Consider the following 18,524-nt stretch of genomic DNA (forward strand, 5'->3'; position numbering starts at 1 on the left):
AAGAAACCTCAAACCCTCAACCTCAAACCCTCAACCTCATAGTCAGGTCGATTGGAGTGAAAAGGCCTGTTAAAAACGACTAAATTCAAAATACAATAGAAATATGGGATGGACCATCATGCAAACCCTAACCTGTTGCAGTGAACTACACTGCAGATATTAAGTGAAGAATAGAAAATGACATTAAGTTGGAAGGGAAACGTGTAGGTGTTGTAATGTTTGGTTTGTGAGAGCAATGTTAGCATAATGCTAAACGGTCTGTGTTTATACCGCCAGCAAGAAAGCCGACAGCCAGGAGCTCTACACGAGAATTTAGCAAGCAAGTCGAGTTTTCAGGTTGAACTATGATTGCTTGAATCCAAATTGTAATTTTGCAAGTGAGTGCCGTACCCTTCGTCAAGCAGCGAGCCCTGGAAATAAGAATAAGAAAGAATAAGTGAATAAAGGTCAGCATAAGTGCAAACGCAAGAGCACTTTTCGCAATTCACGCGTTTCCCTGCTCAGCGCTCCCCAAAAAGTAAATCAAACAAGACGGTGGTGACGGATGGTGGAAGCTCCGAATCATCAAACAATGAGACGCCGGAGACACACCCGGTGCACGGCCCTGCCTTCACAGACCCGGGGGTGGGGGGGGGGGGGGGGGTCACGTGGAGCAATTACCGGTCAAGTGTGAAACGCCTCCACTGCACTGCGGGGGGTAGGGTGGGGGTAGGGTGGGGGTGGAGGGGTGGGGTGGGGGTCTGGTGAGGAGATGGTGTGGACATCAAAAGGAAACAGTTAAGAGGATGAACTGAGCCTGGTAGCGCATTAGCGACTGTTGCCGGGAAGATGCTGAGGATGCCTAACCTACCGACACACACACGCACGCGCACATGAACACGCACACAAACAAACAGACATACACACACACATACATGCGTGCACATACAAACACATACACACTGACACACACACATCCCTCAACACACGCATACACATTCACACCCCCTGACACACAGACATACGCATACACACGCACACACACACACACACACACACACACACACCCCCTGACACACAGACACACATACATACTCAGACACGCACACACACGCACATGCACACAAACACACACACATCCTCGCAGCACCAGGACGGCTCAGGATGTACTTCACACACAATTACGTTCAAAAGCACGATGGCAACCAAGCACGCAAGCTGTCAGCTCTGCCCGTCCTCTCAATCTTGAGCCGGGAAGGAAAGGCGAAGGAGGAGCAGGAAAAAAAGATATGACAACACGCCAGCCCACAGTTTGGTCTGCTCTTCATCGCACAACAAAACGCTTTGACCTTTGTTTGCAGGTGCTCTGAGTGCAGGCTTGACAGCCCAAACCAAACTGCCGATTTCTGATATTTTTCCCCTGCGTTATTATCACAATCCTGCAATGTGCTTGTTTTCATTTTGTCAATTGACTTTACTTTACGACAAACATGTGGACGGGTTAATCAGGGAATAACCCTTAATCTTACACTCACTCGTTGTCCTTTTTTCGCTGTTCTTATTGATCTATGTTCCAATGTGTTCATTGAGACTGAGTATTGACTCCCCTGTTCTCAGTGCACCCTGCAGCTCAGCAGCAGCGTGAGCGTTAGCGTTAGCGCGTCCTCCCAAGGCAGTAAACACAGCAGTAAGCCGCGCCGCGTCTCGCCGCGCTGTCCTCCGCGGCTCGGTGCCAGAAGAGCTACGGTAGCGCCCGAGCGCTAGGAGCCGGCGCCAGACCCATCCGCTCCGCTAATGATTCCCCCCCCCCCTCTCCTCCCCGCCCCGCCATCTGCTCCTCCAGACAAGTTCCTGGGGAACCAGATCAACAGCTACGGCCACTTCATCTACTTCACCTTCACCTCCGAGACGCCCGATCTGCTTCCCGGCCGCGTCACGGTGCTGCTGGAGGGGGGCGGGGCGGGCGGGGGGTCCCTCCTCCTGTCGGCGGACCTCCCCCCGCTGACGCCGCCGCCGTTGTCATCGTCGTCGTCATCGTCGTCGCTTGGCAGAGCACCCGTACACACCTTTGCTGTCAGGTATGTGTATGGTTGGGCGTGTGTGTGTGTGTGTGTGTGTGGGTGTGTGTGTGTGTGTGTGTGTGAGAGTGTGTTCACGGTGTGCGTGCATGCGTGTGTGTGTGTGTGTGTGCAAGGTGTGCGTGTGTGTCCACGGTGTGCGTGCATGCATGTGTGTGTGTGTGTGTGTGTGTGTGCATGCGTGGTGTGTGTGCGTGTATGTGTGTGGTTTGTGTGTGTGATTTGATTTGATAACTTTATTTATAACCAGAGGTAGATTTGGTGCGTGCATGCGTGCGTGTGTGTGTGTGTGTGTGTGTGTGTGGTGTGGTGTGGGTGAGTCATCAAGGGTTTTCAGGTGGAAGGAATGGGGGTGCGGGAGATTGAAGAAGGAAAAAGGAAATTGAAATCGGAAATAAAAAAACTCAAGGTGCAGCATTTCATATTTTTGTGTACATGGCCATCAGGGAGAGATCCATTAGTCTGCTGGGAGGGGGTGGGGGGGGAGGACAGGGGGTCCGTCATCAAAGGAGGGGTCTAACAGATGTTGGAGAGAGCACTGGACCGTATCTTATGAACAACAATGAGAGTGGGGGGAGGGGGGGGGGGGGGCGGGGTAGTACCACCAGCAGTACTAACTCCACCATTAGTAAACATGTCCACCATTAGTAAACGATAACTCAACCATTAGTAAACAATAGCCGTTTCTCAATTCGCGTTCTCGTGCGTACTCGTGTACTTGCGTTCTCGGTAAACGTCATCAGTGGTGGCCCGAGCACTGTTCCAATTCCAAGTACGCGAGAACGCGAGTACTGTCGTAAAACCCGGAAGTGTTCTTGATGTGTTCTCGATGAGGCCGTTCTACCGAGGACGCATCGGAGGTGACTCGTGTGGACTTGGGACCGTTAAATATCCCAGAATGCATCATCGAGTCCGCTGCTGTTCCAATTGCAGGTGCGTACTCGCGTTCTCGGAAGTCTGTACTTGAAAGTCCAGACTTGCCAAGTACGTACTTCCAAGTCCGCGAGAACGTAGTCCGTGTACTTGGTATTGAGAAACGGCTAATAACTCCACCATTAGCTTGCTGTTCGCTAATGCCCATTACTGCAGTCAATCATGTTTATCACCAGAAGGACGTCCTTGCCTCGGCATTGCATTGTGCTTATTGTAAAATAATTGTATTGTACGCTATAGGTAATGAGATGTGTAGTAACAGGCCGTTCCGGTGCTGGTGCCCAGTCATAAAGGGTTGTCATGTAGCAGGCGGTGTGCAGCCTGCGTGGGGATCGATGCGTGATGCCATGTGATTGCACATCTCGGTTATCTTTAATTAGAACGGCGAGGATAGCGTTTCTCGGTGGCTGAGGTCCCTGGTGTGGTTTTCACAGACGTAGAGCTCGGGTGGCCCGAGAACAATATCACGTTGGAGGACGACGCTATGACTTGTGTTTCCCAGCCTAATAGGGATGCCCCTACTGCGACACGACATCATGTATCACACAGCGTGGTTTAATATTATGGGATAGCTCCATTAAGGCATTCAGCGGGCTGTTATGTCAGGCCGCTGCTATGAGTTGCTATGGATGCAATTTCCAAACGTGAAATCCCCCAAAAAGATTTGTCAATAAGAATCGTGAATAAGTATTGTGAATCATCGCCGCCAAACTTATCTTATCACGACTCCTGGATCTGAAGGGTTTACCTTGCGATAGCGACCTCGTCTACGTCGTCTCTTTCATAACGTCCTTGTGGAGCCCACGCCGCCGCCAATACATGACACGTGCAGAGCTCTTGCATGTCCACATGGTTTTATCTACAATATGGGGAGGGGTGGTGGGGGGGGGGGGAGCTGTCAGCGCTGCGGGGGGCCGTCGGCCCCATATGTGTACACGTCTTTTCCTTTCACTTCCTGGAAACTGCCTTCTGGCTTCAGTGACAGCTTGTCTTCCTGTTCTCACTGGTGAATTCACACAGTTAATGAGTCACCCCCCCCAAGACCCCCCACTACCTCCCAGCCACCGTGACACTAGGCAGAGGAGGAGGAGGAGGAGGAGGAGGGAGAGGAGGAGGGAGAGGGAGAGGAGTGGGAGGAGGAGGGAGAGGAGGAGGGAGAGGAGGAGGGAGAGGAAAAGGAGGAGGAGGAGGAGGAGGGAGAGGAGGAAGAGGAGGAGAAGGAGGAGGAGGAGGAGGAGGAGGAGGAGGAGGAGGAGGAGGAAGAGGGAGAGGAGAGGGAGGAGGAGGAGGAGGAGGGAGAGGAGGAGGAGGGAGAGGGAGAGGAGGAGGAGGGAGAGGAGGAGGAGGGAGAGGGGGAGGAGAAGGAGGACGAGGAGGAGGAGGGAGAGGAGGAGGGAAAGGTTGAGGAGGAGGGAGAGGAGGAGGAGGGAGAGGAGGAGGGAGAGGAGGAGGGAGCGGAGGAGGAGGAAGAGGAGGAGGAGGAGGGAGAGGAGGAGGGAGAGGAAAAGGAGGAGGAGGAGGGAGAGGAGGAGGAGGAGGGAGAGGAGGAGGGAGAGGAAAAGGAGGAGGAGGAGGAGGGAGAGGAGGAGGAGGAGGGAGCCGATGAGGAGGAAGTGGAGGAGGAGGAGGAAGAGGGGGAGGAGGAGGAGAAGAAGGGAGGAAGAGGAGGAGGGAGGAGGAGGAGAAGGAGGAAGAGGGGAGGAGGAGGAGAAGGAGGAAGAGGAGGAGGAGGAGGAAGAGGGGGAGGAGAAGGAGGAAGAGGAGGAAGAGGGGGAGAAGGAGGAAGAGGGGAGGAGGAGGAGGGAGGAAGAGGAGAGGAGGGAGGTGAGGATGAGGAGAGGAAGAGAGGGGAAGAGGGGAGAGGGGAGAGGAGAGGAGGATGAGGAGGAGGAGGAGGAGGAGGGGCCCCACTTGGTTTCTCCCTCTCCCAGTCTAAGTGCACCAGGGCCCCGGGGACAATGACTGTCATTAGGAGCCTCTACGGGGGACGAGCTCTACAGATGTTATTGGAGGGCCTCGATCCCCCGGTGTCACACACACACACACACACACACACACTCACACACACGTACATAGACACGCATACACATTCTGAGTGTCTGTGAGTGTCTGTCTATACTGTCTATACATAGTCATCAACACGCACCTACCCTGCACTTTTGTTCTCATAATACATATCAGACCGAACTCATATGCTATACTGAAAACCTCACACATAATCAAGGGAAATAGGGTACTTTATTTGTATCCTATCTCAAAGCATTTCAGCTGTGTAGAGAAGCACGTTTCAATTGTTTGTGTGAAGCCTTTATTGTAAGTAAGTATTGTGAAAACCCTTTAAATAAATGATGATAAATGCTGAAATGCTTTGAGATAGGATACAAATAAAATGGCTCATATTATGAGCCATTTCAGCAGCATGTTGGAAAGCTTTTCATACAAGGTATTCAGTGTACATGGCTCATTTCTGTAGTAAAATAGAAGCAGCTCTCTTTTTGTATGTTTGTGTTGGAGGTTTTCAGTATAGTGTGTGTATAATGAGTTTGTATAAAAGTGTATTTATCAATGCAATGTAGGTTGGAATAACATCTTCCATGGCCTAATAGACCTTCCCTCATTCCAACCAAGAAACCAGATATATAGATACATTCAGACGCGTACACACATCTGTGAGTGTGTTTATTTGCTAAACGGGTGACATCAAAACTAGATACATGAAAAAATGTCTTGTAGCCCTAGATCTCCAAAGACTTCTAAAAGGAAGCATAAATATTGAATAAAGGAATAGAAGTCTCGGTACATATCCTTTTCCTGAAGAGTCGCATGGCATGTCACAGACGTACATAGTACATAGAGGATATTTACTTCTTCTTTCTCACACACAACTTCCCCATCTTTCCATTTTCCAATCTGTTTAATGTGTGTGTGTGTGTGTGTGTGTGTGTGTGTGTGTGTGCGTGTGTGCTTGTTGCATGCATTTGTGCATGTGTGTATTTGTATACATGTGTGGGTACATGCAGTGGTCAAAGAAATGGTGTGTGTGTGTGTGTGTGTGTGTGTGTGTGTGTGTGTGTGTGTGTGTGTCTATGGGCATGTGTGTTTATGTAAGCAAGCGTGTGTGATGTCTTTGTCCATGCATGTGTGCAAGTGTGTGTGTGTGTGTGTGTGTGTGTGTGTGTGTGTGTGTGTGTGTGTGTGTGTGTGTGTGTGTGTGTGCGTGGCCAGCCCCCTGCGGGCTCCCTTTCCCCTGTTGATCTGTCCTCATCCTCTGCAGAGCTTAATTACAGCGCCGCTCGGCCCCGCCCCCCCCCTCGGCTCTGCTCGCCGCTGATTAAAAGTGACACAAGCGGCGCATAAAGAGAAGCACCGAGCGCCAGTTTGTCCACTGCCAGGCGCGGCCCGCTTATCGCCCGCCGGCCAGCTCCATTACCCGGGCTGCTGGGGCCGCCCGGTTTGTCACCGCGCTGCCCGGGTGTCACCCACCCCCCCCACCCCCATACGTCTCAGGGTGGAGCAAAGAGGGACGAGGGGGAGGGAGGGAGGTGGTGGAGGGAGGGAGGGACGGACGAGGGAGAGAGGGGGGGGGGACATCGAAGGCGGAAGGGAGGAGGAAGAGAGGCAGAGGTGGTGGGAGGGAGGGAGAGAGGGGGAGCTTGTGAAGGGAGAGAGGGGGAGGTGGTGGTGGAGGGAGTGAGGGAGAGGGGGGGAGGTGGTGGAGGGAGGGAGATAGGGGGAGGTGGTGGAGGGAGAGAGATTGGGGGAGGTGGTGGAGGGAGGGAGATAGGGGGTGGTGGTGGAGGGAGAGAGGGGGAGGTGGTGGAGGGAGGGAGGGACGAGGGAGAGAGTGGGAGGGTTGAAGGAGGAAGAGAGGCGGAGATGGTGGGAGGGAGAGAGGGGGAGGAGGTGGAGGGAGGGAGGGAGAGAGGAGGAGGTGGTGGAGGGAGAGAGGGGGAGGAGGTGGAGGGAGGGAGGGAGGAGGAGGAGGTGGAGGGAGGGAGAGAGGGGGAGGAGGTGGAGGGAGGGAGAGGGGGAGGAGGTGGAGGAGGGAGAGAAGGTGGATGAAGGGAAGAGAATATGGAGAGAGGTAGAGAGGAGGTTGAGGGAGGGGGGAGGAGGGGAGGGACAGGACAGGTCGTTGCTTCAGGGAGTACAAGCAGTGCTAGTGAATCAGAGAGACACCTCACATTAACCTACGATGCAATTCCAGCCTACCATGGCGAGCGCACGGACACGGGGAGTGTGTGAGCATGGAGATGCACAAGCACACACATATACACACAGGCACACGCGTAAAACACACACACACACAGATTTGCGCGCACACACACAGAGATACATATGGGTGGGCGCACAGACACACACACGCAGATCTGCACACAAACGCACTTTGATACAACCATGCATCCATTATACACACACCCTCACACATTTAAATGAAGTTTCAGCCTTTGCGAAACAGATTAATTTGCTCTCTCTCTCTCTGCCCTCAGTATTAGTATCATAACAGCGTAGCGGCTGCTGCTTAGCATGCGTAAGCGCGGACCGTCACCTTGGCCAATATGGCTGGGGAGTGAACTTGTAGTGTGGAGATATTTCAACATAATCCGTTGTGTTTCTGTGCCCAGGCTCCATGAGGAGGAGCGCTTCAGACCCGCCCTGTCCTCCTTCCAGTTCCGCCATCTTCTTCACAACCTGACAGCCTTCAAGATCAGCAACGCAGGAGGACACAACTGTAGGTCCACGCCTTCCCCCGTGGTGTGTGTGTGTGTGTGTGTGTGTGTGTGTGTGTGTGTGTGTCTGGGGGTTTGTGTGTGTGCTGGGCCAGGGGACTGGAGTGTGCGTTGTTAATGTTAAGAGCCTATCAAATCTATGTTTTAAGAGATTCACAAAAACGACAAAATGCAATGCAAGAAATCTATTATTGATGGGATGCTTCACGTATAATAATTCTTAAAGGTGTCATTGAATCGTTCATAAATTTTGCGGTGGTCACTAGTAGCAATGAATGCCCTGTCGGTTTTAGTGAAAAAACTGATGCGCCTGTTTCACAATGTTCTAGTGTGGAGGAGGAGGACAGCGGGGAGGAACCACATGACTTTGGCTCTTATTCATGACATGCAAATGACTCGCCTCTGATTGGCTGACAGCACTGGCCGTCACAGTAATAAAACCAATTAAACTTCCAGAGGGAATCAGGGAGAGGGAGAAGGAGAGAGAGACAGAGAGAGAGGGAGAAGGAGAGAGAGACAGAGAGAGAGGGAGAAGGAGAGAGAGAGAGGGAGAAGGAGAGAGAGACAGAGAGAGAGGGAGAAGGAGAGAGAGAGAGGGAGGGAGAAGGAGAGAGAGAGGGAGAAGGAGAGAGAGACAGAGAGAGAGGGAGAAGGAGAGAGAGAGAGGGAGAAGGAGAGAGAGACAGAGAGAGAGGGAGAAGGAGAGCGAGACACAGAGAGGGAGAAGGAGAGAGAGAGAGGGAGAAGGAGAGAGAGAGGGAGAGGGAGAAGGAGAGCGAGACACAGAGAGGGAGAAGGAGAGAGACAGAGAGAGGGAGAAGGAGAGCGAGACAGAGAGGGAGAAGGAGAGAGAGACAGCGAGAGGGAGAAGGAGAGAGAGACAGAGAGAGAGGGAGAAGGAGAGAGAGAGAGGGAGAAGGAGAGCGAGACAGAGAGAGAGAGAGAACCACTGGGCTCCTTGGGGGTTTCTGGTTGATTGAATACAGAAAGAAGAGCCGCCTCGGGGCACCACGGCCGGAGGCGGGCTCCCGGACTCCCGCCGCGCACCGGCCGCCGTGCCCCGTGTCCGGGAGCTCACCTCCGGCCGCGGTGCCCGGGCCGCGTAAAGGTTGAACTAGTGGTAAATGTCCGATCCAACCATTTCTTCCTCAACTCTTCTTTCTCGGCCGAGAAAGAAGCGATGCAACGTTGATTTGTAATCGCCGCAAACAGCACAGGGCACAAACTCAATACCGTCTCCCCGTGGGCCGTCGCGGGCCAAGGTGGGAGAGGCCATGAATACTAATTCACCAGCTGACGTCAGTCGGTGAGGCTTATCTGATTCGACCGTTTATGCGTCTATTCTCTTTCTATTTGCTAATGCAGGCCATGGAGGTAGAAGAACACTTCCATGGGCAGCATGCATACGCATCTCCGAGTGACCTATCGTGTTTCAAAAGGAACGCAACGGTTTCTCGGGGGAAATGACACCTTTAAGTTCAGTCCCTTTATTCAAAGAACTGGCTTTAGCACAAATTGCAGTCGTACTTACAAAACGACTGTAATTACAAAACGACTGCTTTAAAATCATTTAGCTCGTTTTGTGACATGGGCTGAGCTTAACTTTTAATGGCTTGCCACCGCTTTGTTCCCGACGTGAGGCCGAGGCGCCACACGTGATGCAGGTCTGTCCTGGTGATGAATTACCGGAGTCGGGGAGACTTCTCCCTGGCTGAGGTCGGCCCTCCGCTGAGACTCCTGAGCTGCCAAACAATCTGTCCTCACTGAACGTCTTCCAACAGACGCTCCCTTCCTCCAAAACCATCCGGCCAAAAAGTTGAGAATCGTTTAAAAGATTTAAGACGTCGTTAGTTACTTAAGACATCTCGTGGTTATCTACATTTCCTCGTGTCTAAATGCCTCTTAATCGCTGAAAGGAAGTCAGTTGCGTTCGTAACCTCGCACGGTTTTTATCCGTTATTGCCGTTGTTTATGCCGGCTATGTAAATCCGGCTATGTAAATGTCTTTGATTTTAAACTAGAATAGCTCCTGCCTTCATCGAACGCCGTCCACGCTGCTCGGCAGCGAGGAGGGGAATTACGTGGGATTAAACCTCAGAGATGGCTGCGCAGCTTGGCCAAAATATCTAATTAGAGGTTCAACGGCGCTGAGTCACACACTGACGGAGCGTGCACGCCCCTGTGAGCGTGCACGGGGCACACAGGACGTCCTCCCCTCTCGCGTGCTTTTTGACACTGGAACTACGCGCCCGTGTGGTTCGGCTCCATGGGAACACACCCTGCTAATGATTGTGTTGTGTTGGGGCTCCAGCGAGCTCCCACACTCATTATACACCAAGGGTATCAGAGCAGGCTGCAGTGCAGAAATGAATGTGCGGCTCCCCTAAACCTCAACTCATCTCTCCCCCCCCCCCATCTTTTTTTTCTTTTCGATGTCCTCATTGTTTCCGAGTATTGTGTCGAAGGCTATCTACTTAATGGACTCAGATAGTCTAAGAATAGTGTGGGAAGTCCAGGCATTTCACTTTGCTTTCATTTCTTATTCCTCTACTTTCCTTCCCCAATAAAGAGGGACGTCCTCAGACAAAAGAGACAATCCTTTGGAGGCTTTCGAGGAACGGAAAAGAAACGGCTTCAAGTGAATCGCTCCACGGCGCCAGACGCAACTTTAAAGCCTTCTCCCAAACCAAGAGAGACCCCCGCGCGGAAGGAAATTAAAATCACAAACGGCCTAATGAGCTTTCTGAAGAGTGAGTCGGTGAGACTTCTCAGTGAGTTACCAGCCGCTGAATTCATTTAAATTCAGAGTTCGGCGTCGGCTTTTAATTGGCCACAGACCACCTCGTCGGCAGAGCTAACATCATCACAGCAGGTTGAGCTGCAGATCAGGCAGTGCAGATCAGAGACGGACAGGACAGACACGCCGCCATGAGGACCTGGTCAGGGTCAAGGTCAATGATGTCTCCCCCCCCCACACACACACACACACACGCACGCACTCACACACGCACGCACACACACACACACACACACACACACACACACACCTCCCTCATCCTCTGGATCAGTGTGAGGTCACCTGAATGAAACATCATAACATCATAGATAGATACGTTAGTATTCTCTTTGTCGTGTGCCCTGCATCTGTGCCCTGTGTGTGTCAAGAAAACCCAATCAAACGTACACACACACACACACACACACACACACACACACACACACACACACACGCACACACACACACAGACAAATACACCCTGAGGCACACATGGAGATCGACGTACTTACAGATGCACATACGTAGGCACACACAGACAGACGCAAGGCACATATACTGTGTATGCACAACAGACAGACAGACTCACTCACTCACACACACACACACACACACACACACACACACACACACACACACACAGTGAAGCATGTGTTGGAGCTGAAGGCCGGGTGGATCACTGCTCGTGTTGTGTTGTGTGTTTGTTGGCGAGCTCTCTGGGCGAGTGAGGAAGAGTTCTCTGCTTCATCACTATTCATGAGGGAGGAGGTGGACCCCAGGGAACCCACGTCTCTATCATCCTGCACCTGCAAGTCCCTCTCTCTCTCTCTCTCTCTCTCTCTCTCTCTCTCTCTCTCCCTCTTGCTCCCTCACTCTCTCTCTCTCTCTCTATCTCTCTCTCTCTCCCTCTTGCTCCCTCACTCTCTCTCTCTCTCTCTCTCTCACTCTCTCTCCATCTCTCCTATCTCTCTCTGTCTATCTCTGTCTCTTTCTCGCCCCACTGTTGCAAGCTGTTCTGTCCAGAAAGAGTGCGTGTGTTGGGAGGGGAGGTTGGGATTGTATGGCCGTGTCCCAATTCAGGGGTTGCATCCTTCGAAGGATGCGTCCTTCGAAGGATGCAGCCTTCGTAGACCGCGAAGGCTGCATCGAAGGCCGAACGAGCGTTGTGGAATGGGACGGTCTAGCCTACGGAGCATTTCCGGATTGCGCAACCAGCCGTTAACGTCCTTTACCTTGCGTGACCACGCGCCGCTCCTGTCTCCTAGCAACCCTGACAGCTGCGGTTCAAACCGGACAGTGGAGGAGATATATGGAGCCAGAAATGATCATTTTATTGGTTATGTTTTATCTTTTATTGGAGGAGTGGGAGAAGATTCACCGCCGGAGCCGGCGGGTGAAGAGGAAGAGAGGACGTTGGCTTAACGTTAATTAGTTTAACGTTATATGTCTAGCGTTAATGTAATTGAACTTTGACAATAAAGTTACATATTTAAAATGGTCCCAACCTTACTTTTATATAAAAAAATGTTTTTACATAGTTTTGTCATTAAATATGTATTCGCTGCAGCTGCTGCTTCCGCTCTCTCCGCGCCATTTCTGAAAAAAATATCCAACGCGCAATGAATGTTGGGATACGTTGGGCCGTGAAGGATGCATCCGATGCGTCCTTCAAATCCGGGAAACGAAGGCTGCATATCTCGGCCGCATTCGAAGGACCCTTCGAAATGGGACAGCACTTGACGCGCCGCTGTGACGTATGCGGTCTTCAAATGCGTCCTTCGAAGGATGCAACCCCTGAATTGGGACACGGCCTATGTGTCAGTGTGGGTGTGTGTGTGTGTATGTGTGTGTATTGGATTGGAGTGTTTAGTTTTGCTTTTGAGCGTTGATGAGCTGTTTGAAGCTCTTTGTTTGTAGCTGTTATTCGAGGATAACTGTTATGTGTGTGTGTGTGCGTGTGTTAAATTAGTTGTTCATTCGAGCTGTACAGGCAACCAAATTAAACAAACGGTGACAAATACGTAAACACTCTGCTAACAACAAACATCACCGCCCATTCCTCCCACACACACTCACCTGGGTGTACACACAGTACACACACACACACACAGCCAAACATACTCACCTGGGCATACACACACACACACACACTCAGCTAGGAACACACATACACACACCTGGGTACACACACACACACACACACACACACTCAGCTAGGAACACACATACACACACCTGGGTACACACACACCCACACACACACCCAGCGCAGCAGGGATAAATTACCCCTAGACAGGCCCGTGCAAAAAAAAATCTATTATTAGCCTCTTACCTCTCGTCTCCACGAGTGCTTCTCTGGTCTGACTCCCATGTGGTTCTCCTCCACCGCCCCCCCCCCCCCCCCCCCCCCCTGCAGACACCTCCCAGCTCTCTGGGGTCCGGCTGGCCTCGGCTGCCATCTCCTCCTCCTCCTCCTCCTCCTCCTCCTCCTCCTCCTCCTCCGCCCTGGCTCCAGCCCCCTGGGTGGAGGTGTGCTCCTGTCCCCGGGGCTTCGCCGGCCGGCTCTGTGAGTCCTGTGCGCCGGGCTTCACCAGGGAGACCCCCCGCGGCGGGCCCCTGGCGCCCTGCGTCCCCTGCACCTGCCACCAGCACGGAGCCTGCCACCCGGAGACCGGTGAGACCGCCGCCGCCGCCGCCGCCGCCACGTGTGTGTGTGTGTGTGTGGTCTGTGGTGTGTGTGTGTGTGTGTGTGTGTGTGTGTGGTCTGTGGTGTGTGTGTGTGTGCAGGTGTGTACGAGCGTGCATTTGTGTCTGAGCATCAGGTGTATGTGTGTGTGTGTGTGTGTGTCTGTGCACGTGTGTGTTTGTGTGTGTGTGTGTGTGTGTGTGTGTGTGTGTGCAGGTGTGTACGAGCGTGCATTTGTGTCTGAGCATCAGGTGTATGTGTGTGTGTGTGTGTGTACGAGCTTGCATGTGTCGCTGTGTTGAGTCTGTGTGTGTGTGTGTGTGTCGTTTCTTAAGCAGTGTATTTCTTTAGCAATGATGCGGAAATGCTGTGATGGAAAAATGCAACGGTGGGGAAAATGTACTTCTTCTAGAATGTTCCATTTCCGAGTCAGAGGTGTGAATTAGATTCTACATATGGAGGTCTTCTCCGCCATGAACCAGCATGGGTTTCCTGAAATGTCCATAAATATCGTTCGGAAAGATCTGCACTGATGAAAGCATAAAATAATAAGAGGATATTAATGTAAAGTACTTAAATATGCATCTTTAAAATTTGAAATATAGTCAGTTTTCTAACAAACAATATCCACCTTTACCTTTTGGAAAAACAATAGAAACACAGCGAGCAGCTCTGTCATCAGAAAACCTCTCAAACTTAAAACCAAAGCTCGTAATAAAAGAGTATGTTACCTTGTGTGGCTTCTGAAGAGATGTCTGTTGAATAATGCATGCTTGAAATAATTTTATTCAATTAACGATCAGGTGAAAACAATTAATAAGGGCTGTCATTTTATGTGTTTAAATTATTCATTTAAATTGCTTAAATGTATTATTTAACACTTGAATTAAGGCCAAATTATCATCCCAATGTTAGCGTGCCCTATTTTACCACCAGGTTATACGTTGATGAGCCATCACAAACCATCTCACAGTCCACCCTCCAGCGACATCACACGTGTGGTAGATCCATCAGCTGTGATGTCACCAGGGGGTGACATCAGAGGGTCACTTGTGAAACAGCTTGTATCGGCCAATCAAAAAAATCAGTGGTAAAATAGGGCACCTTTAATGTAGCGATAGCAGTCCCTCTCTTTCCAAGGTTGGCTCTCTCTCCAACAGAATGTGTATCACATCAAACTTCAAACTGCCTTCTGAAACCATAGTCATTTAACACGTGTGACAAAGACTTTGTGACACTGCCTATAAATGCCTGCAGCAGCAGAAGTTGTCATGTTCGGCTGCCTTATCTTTCATACCTGACTGCAACACATAAACTACACTCCACTGCTGAAGTGATTTCATGCTTCCTACACACAATGGTTTATTGGGGCTTAGTAGGGGCAATCCCATTAGTAATAGCAATTAAAAAAAAATACAATATTGTCGTAGTAAAGTTCATCACATGCTGTTTTATGCTGCATAGGAATTTAAATGCTTTAACTTAATAGGTAGGATGTTTCTCCGCCTTGCCAGTACTTCTATGTGTGCTATATTTTAATCACTGTTTGTGTTATTTACTGGCAACCACTTCTGGAATTTAGTGGGCAGGTGATGCTGAACTGAGATCTGAAAAGGTAATATTTTTGGGAATAATAATGAAAAGTGGTTACGGCTGAGTTAACGGTTTCCCCGTGGTGGGGAACATGTTGTTTGTCTGAATCGCTGATATCGCTGAGTTCTGACAGCTTTTAATGGATATTAAAGGATTTAAACTCTCGCTTATAACTAACTGTGTCATGTCGCTTTTTCTCAGCGAACATCAAAGTCACTCTAAAGGAGTGAGACCCACCGCACCTTCCGGAAGGGTAAATGTAGATGTTCATTTACATTTTTTTCCTTTGCGAGCAGCCCTGGTGCAGGGCCGGCGCTAGCCATTTGGGTGCCCTAAGCACAAATGCATTGTGGTGCCCCCCCGAAAATCATCAATCAAACATCAATTCAGTAATTGTCAGTATGTTTCTCTCTCTCATCTCTCACATCTCTCATCCTCATCCGCTTATCCGGGGTCGTTTCTCTTTATTTCCAAAATAACTTCTCAACAGTTTTGCAAAATGTAATGTGCAAATAAAGAGAAATTAAAATCTTGATAAAAGACTACACTAATTTTGCATTAACAATAGCAGCAAACATTAACATAAGTCCTGAACTAGTAGTTGATGGTTGTTGGTCAGGGCTGGGTGCTGTTGCAGAGTCTGCAGAGATTGGTGGTTGATGATGTGTGCTTGAACTGCTGGTGGATGGTTGATCATCTAAATCTTCCTCCTGGTCTTGAGGAACTCCTTGCACATATCTAAGCATTGACCCTGCATTCAGAAATACAAGAAAACATACTCAGGGATATATATATCCCTGAGTATATAGAGTATTTTTTCTTGTATTTCTGAACACTGAGATACACTGAAATACAGTTTTGCACCTTGATTCAAAAACAATATTACATATTAATTACAGGTTTATGTAAGCCAATGTGTAAATCACTGATGCATGACAACATTTAAAACTATTTTACCTTTAAGACAATGATTGATGGCTCACAATCTTAAAAAAAATCTACATAATTTGAAAACTATGAATGTGAAGGGAGGGGATCTACATAACTAAGATTTCTTTATTTTCTTTCAAATTGTAGTTTCACCTGCAGATGTTGCCCTGCAGATGCAAGGTGTCTCAGAATTCATGTTACCAGGAGCCATTCTCCATTCATCAACTCATTACTTTAAAGTATCATCTGTAGCATTACTTTTTCCACTACAGTACACAATTGCATACTCGTTGGTTCACAGTACACATGCATAACGTCATAACGTAGGCTACATAACAAACGCCAAATAAACGTCCTGAAAGTAGACCAGTAGACCTAGGCCTATATAAGTAAACTTGGCTAATACTTGGCTGACGACTTCTGATGGCTAAAATAATATAGGAGCTAAGCTAACGTTAGTTTGTTGACGTTAACGGTAACGTTAACATTACCTGTCATGAGCATAGACATTCATAAAAGGACTAAATTACAGAATTAGCCATTTTTATTTAAAACATTGTCTTACCTGCCATCGACGTGCGTGCATCATCTCGCTGTCTCTTCTTTTTTCTCTTATCCGCCCCGACTCTTGATGCCTTTTCGAGGCCATGTCCAAACACAGGTGTCTGCCAAACTTGAGAATAATCTAATCGAACATACCACTGGGATGTGGGGGAGGGGGGCACCAAGGGGAGAGAGAGAGGGCCGCACAGGAGACGCATCTTTTTCTCAAGCAAATGTTACTTTTGTATTGCTATTAACACGTTTTACACATGTTCATTTTAAATATATCGCGTTATTATGATTATTATTATGATGATGATTTTTTACGAGACCGATTTTTTTGGTGCCCCCCCCCAGACACTTGGTGCCCTACGCGCAGTGCGTGTTCTGCGTGTGCGGAGCTCCGGTGCTGCCCTGGTGACTCGCTGTTCTTAATAGAAAATACTGACGCATGAATGTGTGACTTATAGTTCATGTGAAGCTGTGTATGTTTACATGTCGACTATCTTGTTATCATGTATCCACAGGAATGTGTTGATGGTTACGGCCTAACCTTGTACTAAAGCTACAGGTTGCTACCTCAGATCCTCAGTGCTGGAGGTTGAAAAAACCTTTAGACCCTGAAAGTACAAAGCCACATTTCATATTCAACATCGCTCATTGTAATCAGCAACTCACCGGCTTCTTCTATCATAAAAAAAGGATTCCAATGTCGCGGTTGGTTGCAACCATGGTGATAACACGTCCCACCTTTTTTCGTAGAACGCTCGCTCAGTGTTTGAATTTGACCTTACATTGGGGGTTCACTCATACTTGAATGAACTTGACCCAGCGTAGGGATACTAGGGTACTGAAATGTGCTGGGAAACTTGACAACTTGTGGCCATCCCCATCAACGGTGGCAGGACGTAGATGAAGACACTATGGACGTCTTAACTACACGTCCATTAGGAATTGACCATGTTCACATGGGGACTGTAGTTTGATGCCCAGACCTAATCAGAGTAAAGTCAGACGTATTTCCATGCTGATTACTTTTTGTTATACATCATGTATGTTATATGATATCCAACGTCAGTTTGGTCAGTTGAGGAAGTCCTGCAAAATGTAAAATGAGTTATTTTCTGATAATAATGTAATCATTTGGATCATTAACTTCATTTGATGTAGATGGGCTTTTACGGTAGTGCATGTAAATGATGTGATGGCAGTGTTTAGGTTTAGAGACCAGGGACAGACAGCTGCTCTAGAGGAAGGGGAGTAGGTCTGATGTGTTGTTCTGAGATCAATAGGCTCGCCCAAAAGCTTTTTGATCAGACACACATTTTCATTCACAAACACAAACAACATAGACTCCACATGCCATGAAAAAAATAACCCTAATGAATACCCTTCATACTGAACTGAACATATCAAATATGCAGAATTTATGTAAATAATAAAAGGGCAATTTACTGAGAATCATGCTTGTATGCCCGGATGCACTCTTCTCTCTCTCTCTCTCTCTCTCTAAGCAGTCTCTCTTCACTTGCATCACATTCTGTTGCCCCCCCCGTCAAGTTCACATCCTCCCTCCCCCCTTCAGATACCAATCTGGCCTAGTTGGGGAGTTCGCCTAAAGCTGTGTGTGTGTGTGTGTGTGTGTGTGTGCGTGCGTGTGCATGAGTGTTGGGCTACCTGCCGGTGTGCGTGTTTGTGTGTGTGTGTGTGTGTGAGGGTTTGACTGTGCCTCCTTTGTTTGTGTTTGACTGTGTCTGTGTGTGTGCCTGTGTGTGTGTGTGCATGTTACATGTGCGTGCGTGTGTGTGTGTATGTTACATGTGCGTGCGTGTGTGTGTGTGTGTGTGTGTGTGTGTGTGTGTGTGCATGTTGCATGTGCGTGCGTGCGTGCGTGCGTGCGTGCGTGCGTGCGTGTGTGCGTGCGTGCGTGCGTGTGTGCGTGTGTGTGTGTGTGTGTGTGTGTGTGCGTGCGTGTGTGTGTGTGTGTGTGCGTGCGTGCGTGTGTGTGTGTGTGTGTGCGTGCGTGCGTGTGTGTGTGTTTGGGGCCCAGATGCAGGCCTGGTGTCAGTGCATGCCTGCCTCCGCTCTAATTAAGCGTGTTAGTTGCCTCTCGGATAATGAACTCTGATTGGCTTGCAGATTTTTTGTCTCCCCTGACTCTTGGAAATGTTGTGTTTTTTTTCTTTCGCTGTCACTGTTTATTTATAGGTCTCTACTTTCTCTTCTTTGTTCTGTGTGTGGTTTCCCTTCTCTTTGTCCTCTTGTTTTTGTCCTCG

The 18,524-nt window shown here is 49.4% G+C and overlaps 1 protein-coding gene across 1 annotated transcript in view; it reads left to right on the plus strand.

The window, feature by feature from the left end:
• Window positions 1–18,524, plus strand: part of lamc3 (laminin, gamma 3) — a gene marked incomplete at both ends in the record, with an annotated part of 92,577 nt that overhangs the window by 39,512 nt on the left and 34,541 nt on the right. The window contains 4 exon segments of the mRNA XM_084486818.1: window positions 1,597–1,708; window positions 1,823–2,057; window positions 7,616–7,722; window positions 12,913–13,170. Coding sequence (XP_084342944.1) covers window positions 1,597–1,708; window positions 1,823–2,057; window positions 7,616–7,722; window positions 12,913–13,170 — 712 coding nt within the window.

Source organism: Micromesistius poutassou (genome assembly GCF_964030765.1).
Source record: "Micromesistius poutassou genome assembly, chromosome: 22".
NCBI lineage: Eukaryota > Metazoa > Chordata > Actinopteri > Gadiformes > Gadidae > Micromesistius > Micromesistius poutassou.